This window comes from Podarcis muralis, chromosome Z, assembly GCF_964188315.1.
Source record: "Podarcis muralis chromosome Z, rPodMur119.hap1.1, whole genome shotgun sequence".
In the NCBI taxonomy this organism is placed as follows: domain Eukaryota; kingdom Metazoa; phylum Chordata; class Lepidosauria; order Squamata; family Lacertidae; genus Podarcis; species Podarcis muralis.
The window spans coordinates 42,237,198-42,246,662 of NC_135673.1; the positions used below are offsets into that span (position 1 = coordinate 42,237,198).

A 9,465-nucleotide genomic window follows, 5' to 3' on the forward strand; every position below is an offset into this window, starting at 1 on the left:
AGCAGCAAACAGCTTACAATCTGCAAAAAGCCTCCACTCTGAAAGAAAACAACCTGCCACAGAATGGGAATGAAATCCATTTTGATAAAGCACATGCCTTTGTGAATCATAAGCAGACTTCCTACAAAACTCTTTTTCTTCTGATTCCCTGCAGACATGTGCAATTTTCACTGCCTGTCAGTTTATCAAAAAGACCAGGGCATCAAATTTCAGCTCTGGGTTGTCAGGTCTGATCCCCATTTCCTTTCAAATTCCAAAATACTGACACATTGATTGGAGTTCATAGTGTCAGACAACAGCACTTAAGAGCCTTTGTGTGTGTGTACTAAAATATATCTTCTGATCTATCTTTTATGCTTTTTAAAAACTTTTGCAGCCTCATGAGTATTGATTGATTGGGGCTCATTTATATATGATTTCCACCAAGTAGCAGGCAATTCAGTCAAACTAAACCATTCTTTTGTGTAGCCCTTTAAAAGGGAGGCCTAGCTCAGGGTATAAATTCTTGTTCAAACTGCAGTGATGTCCCAGTGGCTGAGCTTTCCTTAGTGCTCAACTGCTAACTTAAAAACAAAAAAGACACTCTAAATCAGGAAGTGTTTACTTGCTTAAAAAAAAAAGTTTCAGAAACTTAAGATTGTAAAAATGAGGAAGTCCCTCCATAAACAGGCTGTCTATTAATGACAGACTTTAAAAGAAAAAAAATGTAGTGTTTCCTACTTCATGTCTGAGGATACACACACCACGGAACAATGTTCTTAGATCTCTCTTAATAGGAATGTTTTCAGTGTAAGTATTTGAGCCTGTAAGACCCAGTTCTATATATTTCGAAAAATCCCCCTCCTTAAGACATTACCAATTGTCTTTGATCAATAAGAACATTCATCCTGTCTCAGCAACAGAAGATGCTCAGAAAACACTGTAAGTGTCCCTTCTTGCTAGAGATCTAAGGATTTTATTGAAAGCCAAGCCTGACTTGTATGTACAAGCAGCACCCAGCTGCAGTTACGTTCCCGACGCAGTTGCTGAAAGGAAACCAAATCAAACACCAACCAATTCATAAACTTTTTCTCTTGTATGAAAATGCCCCCTACCCCACCACACACACAAAAATAATCATAATCTTAAAGGAAGCCTTTATGCTTGAAGTTAGCCAGGCGAAGGTGAGGGACATGTCTTTTTCTACAGCAATGCCATAGCTGTGGAACTCTGATTCAATCTTTGGCTATTTTTCAGAAGAGAATAATGTTCCTTCTCCATTAAGCATCTGAAACACTGTAAAGTTAGTCATTGTGAAAAAAGAAAACACCAGAGACTATGGATGAATCAATCTGTCAATTTTGGTTTCTCTCTTTTTCCTTCTTAAATTCAGATCTCCTCATCAACTTGATTTTTTTCTCATGAAAATTCACCAGCACTTTGGTGCCAATTTCTCCTAAGACACACTCTGATAGGTAATTTTGCCTTGTTGTTGGTATCCATCTGTCTCGGGAGACAATGGAAGAATGCGCCTCCGGAGGTGAAGTCTAACCGTTGGAGAGTCACAGTGCCTGCTGTGGCTGTAGAGACCGATATAGAAGAGACATGTTTTATTGCAGCTAGGATAGATGAAGGTGTCTGGTTGTGCTGCTGCAGATGCACCATGGTGTTTCTTCTCTTTCCACTCCTCCCGGAGGTTGTTCTTCCTCTAGTCAGTGCTGTGGATACATGTCTTGACTGTCGATCTCCAGGCACTGTGGTCATCTGCAAGGGATTATCACATGTCAAGGTTGGTGTTGACAGCATTAATATCTCATTTGCAGACATCTTTATAATGAAAGCCAGCTTCTCATAAAACATGTCCTTGGGGATTCTGCCATTTTCCATTCCGTGAACATGACCAAGCCAGTGTAGATGTCACTAAGACAGGAATGTAAACATGTGAGCACATCTTTATTTGAGACTCAGTCCTGCCTTATGATGTCCAAAATCTTCCTAACTCAGCACATGTGGAAGACATTGAGGTGTCGCTCCTGGCAAGTGCAAGTTGCCCACGACTCACTTCCATAAAGCAGCATGCTCAACATGGAAGCCTGGTAGAGTCGCAAACTGATTTCATGCCCTTTATTCAGCTCATAGTGGTGAGGAGGAATGAATGAAAGTCCCCTCAAAGTATCTGCTTTATATACATTATTTACACAATGGGCTGCACATGATTGGCTAATTCTGGAATTCTACTGTAAGCCAATCAGGTTGTGGATTCACTTATATCTGGAGCATGATTGGGTGGTTCCTGCCAACCAATCATACTGCTGCATTGTTCTAGGACCAATCAGACTGCTGCATTCTGCTACCGCCGCCTTGTGGGGAAGGAAGGAATGGTAAAAGTTCAAGAAGGCCTGAAGTTCAGTCTTGCTCTTGGGAGCTGGGGCATCACAAATGGCCCGTACCTTGTCCCCAGTTGGGTGGACCCCTTCTGCGTCCACCATAAATCCCAGAAAGTCCACCTGAGGCACTCCTAGTAGACATTTTTCCCGCTTCACCTTGAGACCCGCCGTCTGGAAACGGTGCAGAACGGTGCGGAGGCGGTCCTCAAACTCCTCTGGTGTGGGCCCGGCAATCAACACATCATCGAAGAAGGGGGTGACACCAGGAATCCCTTTAAGGAGCGAGTCCATTAGATTCTGGAATATGCCTGGTGCCACGCTGACCCCGAATTGCAGCCGCTTTACCCTGAACGCTCCTCTGTGCGTCACAATCGTCTGTGCCTCTGCTGTAGCCTCATCTACTGGCAGCTGTTGATATGCTTGGGCCAAGTCCAGCTTGCCAAAAATTTTCGACCCAGCCAGGGTGGCAAGGACATGGCTGACCACTGGCACTGGGTATGCACGGGCCGTGAGGGCCTTGTTTATGGTACATTTGTAGTCTGCGCAGATGCGGACTGAACCATTAGGCTTGACGGGTGTGACAATTGGGGTTTCCCAGGGGGCATTAGGCACCAGCTCCAGCACTCCTTGCTCCACGAGCCAGTCCAATTCCTCGTCTATACGGGGTTTCAGGGCGAACGGGACCCGGCGGGCCTTGAGCCTGACCGGTCGTACTGCGGGGTCAAGCTGTAGAGCAATGGGGGGGCCCGTATACTGTCCCAATTTCCCATCGAAAACCCCTGGAAATTCCTTGCATATGGCGTCCACATCCACTTGTAAGATAGTGTGGTTCACCCCAGTGATGGCTAGCCCCAGTGGTCCAAACCATGCCAATCCCAGTAAGCTAATGTAGGGGCCCTTGACCACAAGCAAGTCCAGTTGCCGCGTCCGCCCTCGGTATTGCACCCTGAAGGTCCCCACCCCCATTGTGGGGACCTTACATTTCTGGAAGTCCCGGAGGGTGAATGGGGCCGGCCTGAGTTTGGGACCCCCAGTAGGACACAGTTTCCTTAAGGTCCTTGCCAAGATTATGGATAGAGTTGAACCCGTGTCAAGCTCCATGCGGCATGGGGCCCCCTCTATCTGTACCTCTACATAAATTTTCTCTGCGTTGGGGTGGGGCAACTGGTATACCTGGAAGTCCGTGAGCTCCGTCGAGTTGCCTTGGTGCGTTGGGCCCCGGGACCTGGGGCTCTTGGATTGGTCATCTGATGCCTGGCGTCGGGTGGGCCGAGCTCGACACACCCGGGCGATGTGTCCTGATTTTCTGCACTGCCTGCACTCTGTGTTGCGGAAACGGCAGGTCATCCTCTCGTGACTTTCCCCGCAGCTTGCGCAGTTCCCTCCTTCTCGTTGAGGCAGCTGTGGTATGTGGGTTGCTTGAGTGCGCTGCTGTACTCGGTGCACCTCCTCCCTGTCAGATCCTGAGTCGTCGGTGAGGTCTTCGTGGTGGACCCTCGGTTGGGATGGCAGGCTCGGCCGTGCCTCTTGCGTCGACCTCTCGGCAGCTTCCGTTGCCAGGGCCTCCTCCAGAGCGACCTGGAACGTTAGGTCCTTCTTAGCGTAGAGGCGTCGTTGCAGCTTCTCATCCTTTAGGCCACCAACGAGGCGGTCACGAAGCATGTTCTCCAGCTCTGAGAAGTTGCAGAACCGGGCGGCTTGGCGGAGAGAGGTCACAAACCCAGTTATGGTTTCCCCAGGGGCTTGCCGCTTTGTGTAGAAGGCATTTCGACGAGCCACCACTGAGGGCTGTGGCGAAAAGTGCCCCTTCAGCTGTTCCATTATTGTTTTGTATGGAACAGTAGCAACGTCTTCAGGCGCAAGGAGAGCCCGGGCGATTTCAAATGTCTCCTCTCCGCAGATGCTGAAGAATATCGCCCTCTTCTTGGCGTCTTCTTCATCGGTGACCCCTTTGGCTTCTAGGAGGAAGGTGAAATGGAGGCGTACGCTTCCCAGTCTCCAGATGCTGGGTTGAACGGTGAGAAGCTGCTGTCGGTTGCCATTCTGAGTTCCTTGTGTCCCGGAGCTGAAGCCTGGGTACACGGTGCGAGGCAGCGGTGCGCCAGGTGGCGGTGCTGCGGTGCTGTGTGTGGCAGTGCGGTGCTGTGTGTGGCAGTCAGCTCAGCGGGATCCCACCTTCGTCGCCAGTGAAATATACTCAGAGTCGCAAAGTGATTTCATGCTCTTTATTCAGCTCATAGTGGTGAGGAAGAATGAATGAATGTCCCCTCAAAGTATCTGCTTTATATACATTATTTACACAATGGGCTGCACATGATTGGCTAATTCTGGAATTCTACTGTAAGCCAATCAGGTTGTGGATTCACTTATATCTGGAGCATGATTGGGTGGTTCCTGCCAACCAATCATACTGCTGCATTGTTCTAGGACCAATCAGACTGCTGCATTCTGAATCCTATTGTTCTAGGACCAATCAGACTGCTGCATTTTGGATCCTATTCAACTCAGTACATAACAACTTTCATCTTGGTATTGGACATTAGCATCACATTCTCCCATACCCTGTTGGAGAGGTGAGCCATTGTCGTAGTTGCCTTGCCAATACACTTGTCAATGGAGAGGTTGCTGGTAATGGTGGAACCTAGGTAAATAAAACCGTCTACCACCTCAAGCATGTGGTCACCAATGCTGATGTGCAGTATGCTGATTATGTCCTGACCCAGAATGTTGGTCTTTGTCAGGCTGATGGTAAGGTCAAATTCTCTGCAGGCTTGGACAAAAAGGTTGATGAATCTCTGTAGATCTTTCTTGGAGTGTGCTGGCAAGGCTGGGTCATCTGCAAACAAAATCTCTCAGATCCACTTTTGTCTTAGCATGGTGATGTGCCAAGCTGAAAAGATCCTTGTCACCAAAAGCATATGAGACCACCAGAGAGAATAACATGCCAAAGAGAGCTGGGACGATAACACAGCCCTGTTTCACACCGCTCTTTATAGGGAAGGCCTCCGAGGTTGAACCGTCATACTGGGCAGTGTCACACAATCATACTGTGAGGTGAGCATCCTATCTTGTTGAGAGGTGTGAAGAGTCTTTTCAGCTGATGAGGTCAAAGGCCTTCATCAGGTCTATGAATGCATGTACAAAGGGTGTCTTTGCTCTCTGCATTTCTCCTGCAGCTTACACAGTGAGAAAACCATGTCGACTGTTTAACTCTGAGCTGTAAAGCTGCATTGTGAGTCAGGATAGACCCTATCAGTTACTGATTATAGTTTGTTGAGAACTGTGTTTTCCTGTGAGTACAGTTCTTGATAGTGCTCTGCCCATTGCTTCATCTGCTTGCTGTGGTCTGTGATGATCCCTCCCTGTTTGACTGGAGAACTGAATTGCAAAATTTTTAAAAAGGCAAATTTTGAAGGACGATTGTACTTTGGTTTGAGTAGGTGCAAAATCAGAGAGTTTTGACTTTAAATGCAAACTGATTTAAATCTCCCCCCCCCCATCCCTACCTGAGACCCACATTTATTGCAGGACAAAATATTTACTTGCAATCACTGTAGATTTAAGCAAAGTACACCCAGTACTTTGCCCTCGAATACAGAACTTCACCTACTGTTCTTATGTACTCTGTTACCGAGAACTGAAAGGTTACTTTGCCATGGAATCCTCAGAGCACACAACAGCTATGAAGCTAACTGAGAAATTTATTGTCTCTCCAACTAGGACAGAAGAGGAGCAGAAAACCAAGACACAACTAAGTTCAGTGCAGCACAGTGATTAAACTAGAGCCCTATTCAGGCGGACCCTCCATATTTAACTGGTGTGAAGGAAAGACTGGGGTGCTCTAGTGTTGCACCATCACCCCTAGCATAACTTCCATGTACTCAATTGTGTGGGGAGACTACACAAGTACAGCTGATAACACTACAACAGAAGTTCAGCCCCTGACACATGGGAGGCAGGAACAGTGATGCAGTATGATGGAGGGGTTGGGGCCAGAAGCATACCCCTACTTTTCCCTCCCACACAATGGCAATCATGTTAGAAGAGCTTGCTGGATCAGGTCCATCTGGTCCAGTTTGTTGTTCTCACAATGGCTATGCAGATGCTTGGGGGGAAACTGAAAGCAAGGACCCAAACACAAGAGCACTCTTCCCCACTGCGGTTTCCAACAACTGGTATTCAGAAGCATTACTGCCTTCCTCTAGGATTGCTTGATGGTTAATTTAAAGACAATATCAACTCAGTCCTTATGAGTGCCTTTACTTTTTTATGCTGGTTTAAATAGCTCCAGCCTCAAGTATTTTACTGTTCTAGGTCTAGTTTCAGTGCTTTCATGTTCAATTTATTGTGCTTGTTTTATTGCATCTGTAACTCAGCTCAAGCCATTGGTATGGAGAAAGGTAGATAAGACAATGGTATCAGAATGCATGTTTTGGATTTGTCAGGCACTAAGGACAAGCTGGGTCCATACAAAATGGGTAGGCTGAACATGAACCAGAGTGCAATCATAGTATTGGCACTTGAAATTTAAAAAAGTGGCAGAGCAGCTTTTAAACTAATCACTGTGGGAAACAGGAGCTAAGGAACTTCTGGTTCAAATAAATCATCCTTAGGGAATTTATGATTGTTCAATAGGTGCAGCATAGATCTAGGTGGTGAAGGTGCATGGGGACATGGAAGGCATTCAAAGAGACCACAGAGGAAAATTCACACATCAGGAGCAGCTGTTGTTCTTGTTGAGGTAATTTATATCTTACTTCATATTACAAAAAAGTCTTTAAGCAGTTTGCAACATTACAAAACAATCAAGATTCCGCATTTTAAAATAGCACAGGACAGTTAGATAAGCTTCTCTTAAACATCACTATAAACTAAAACATTGTTGTTGTTGTTGTTTTTATCATCATCATCATCATTATCGTTAAGGGTAAAGGACCCCTGACAGTTAAGTCCACTTGCAGACGACTCTTGGGTTGCGGTGCTCATCTCGCTTTACGGGCCGAGGGAGCCGGCGTTTGTCCGCAGACAGTTTTTCCAGGTCATGTGGTCGCTTCTGGCAAAACCAGAGCAGCGCACGGAAACGCCATTTACCTTCCTGCCAGAATGGTACCTATTTATCTACTTGCACTTTGATGTGCTTTTGAACTGATAGGTTGGCAGGAGCAGGGACCGAGCAATGGGAGCTGACCCCATCGTGGGGATTTGAACCGACAACCTTCTGATCGACAAGCCCAAGAGGCTCAGTGGTTTAGACCACAGTGCCACCCACGTCTTCGTTACCATTATACAATTATTTATACCCCCTTTTCCCTGACGAGGACTGAAGGCAGAGTTTTAGTGGGGTGATTGTTCTTAAAAAGGAGTCCAAAGATGTAGCGGGCATTACAGAAACTTGTTGGAATTGACAGAACTAGTAGGATATGGTGATGGATACAAACTCTGGATGAAGGTCTGGATGTTGCTCTGTTCATCAAAAGCATTAAGAGTCATACGAAGTAGAAATCCCCAAAGTGGCAGAATTACTGACTGGGAATGCTGCTGTCACACCCTAAAAATAATTTAAGCTGGTATTCAACTAAATTTTCCTCAGAGAGACCTATTGAAATTTATTGCCCTAACTTAATCGTGTACATTTATTTCAACAGGTCTGCTCCAAATAAAATTTAGCATCTGGTATGCATTTATACTACCACTACACTGACCAAAACACCTACGATGATCAAAGAGGCATCCAAAGGAAGATGCGTTCTTGTACGAGATGACTTCAGTTATGCTCATACTGGGTAAATGCATGCTCTGGTCATGACAAAGAAATGAAATTTCTACAACAGTTGATCACAGAACTGACCGTCTGTATGAAAGATAAAATTTAGAGTCACCATCCAAGTTGACAGCTATTACAACATTTTCCCACAGTTTAGTTATGTGTTGTGTGAAGTACTACTTCCTTTTGTCTGTCCTGAATCTTCCGATTCAGGAAACTTTCTCCCTCCACTTTCTCCACAATATGCATAGTCAATGTTTCACATACCCCCTTACACACCTTTTCCCCTATCCAAACCATTGATCATTTTCTTCAACCCCTTGGTCATTTTGGTTACCCTTTTCTGATCCTGTTCCAGCTCTACAATAATCTTTCTGAGTTGCAATGACCAAAACTATGCACAAATGCAATTGAATCAGACTTGTATAACAGCACTGATACTGGCAGTTTTATTTTCACCCCCAGTCCTTGTTATTCCCAGTATGAAATTACCCATTTTTACAGCTGCCACACACTGAGTTGACATTTTCACTGAGCTATCTACAATGACTCCAAGACCTTTTAAATGTTTAGTCACTACCAATTCAGACCCCGTAACCACATACCGTGTGTGGCTTTTTGCCCCAATGTGCATCACTATACATAGGCTAAATCACTCTATGAGAATGACTTCTTGTTGTTATCCAACTGTCTTGAAAGTCAATGGACTGCACTCCCAGGGGTGAAGTCACACCACTGTGTTTGCAGCACCAAAGTTACCTCCCCGTGTTGTATGGAGGTTCCTGGGCTGCCCTGATGAAAAGACCGCCCCCCCCCCCCCCGGCCTCACGAAAGGTAAGGAAAGCAATACATTTGGCACCAACTTGGCTGCAGGAGCTGCTGAAAGGAAACATACAAGGCGCTATCTAGCCACCTTAGCAACTCCACTCCTGATTTGTGTAGGGTTTACTCCTTAGCCATCTCTTCTCCGAAAAATATCCTACAAGGCAGCAGAGGTTTAGGATCAGTTTTCCTTCTTTTAGATGGGCTACCTTCCCAGGTTAACGAGCCCCATCTGCCCCTCACTTCCCTCTACAGCACGTGCAGAAACTGCTTTCTTGGCCGTTGGACCCACTATTAGTCTCATCCGCTCATTCCACCGGAGGCTGTTTTCACATGCAGGGGAAGTCCTTAAGTCATTGAAGGTTTGAGACCCATCAGCTACCCTCACTTGGTTTATCTGGCCAGTCCAAGTCATTCCCTGAACATGGCCGCTGTCACATGCTGACAGCTTCTAGGAGCCACAGGAGAGAGCTGACTGCAGGTTGGGGACCAAAGGTGGACAAACTACCCCCA

The 9,465-nt window shown here is 46.1% G+C and overlaps 1 protein-coding gene across 1 annotated transcript; it reads right to left on the minus strand.

Moving 5' to 3' along the window:
• Nucleotides 1–2,107: 2,107 nt before the first annotated feature.
• LOC144326194 (uncharacterized) lies at nucleotides 2,108–4,359 on the minus strand. Its single transcript, XM_077922607.1, has 2 exons — nucleotides 3,540–4,359; nucleotides 2,108–2,638 (listed from the first exon to the last, which is right to left on the minus strand). Exons 1-2 carry the CDS (start codon nucleotides 4,185–4,187, stop codon nucleotides 2,600–2,602), a joined length of 687 nt encoding a protein of 228 aa, XP_077778733.1. The 5' UTR covers nucleotides 4,188–4,359; the 3' UTR covers nucleotides 2,108–2,599.
• Nucleotides 4,360–9,465: the final 5,106 nt, after the last annotated feature.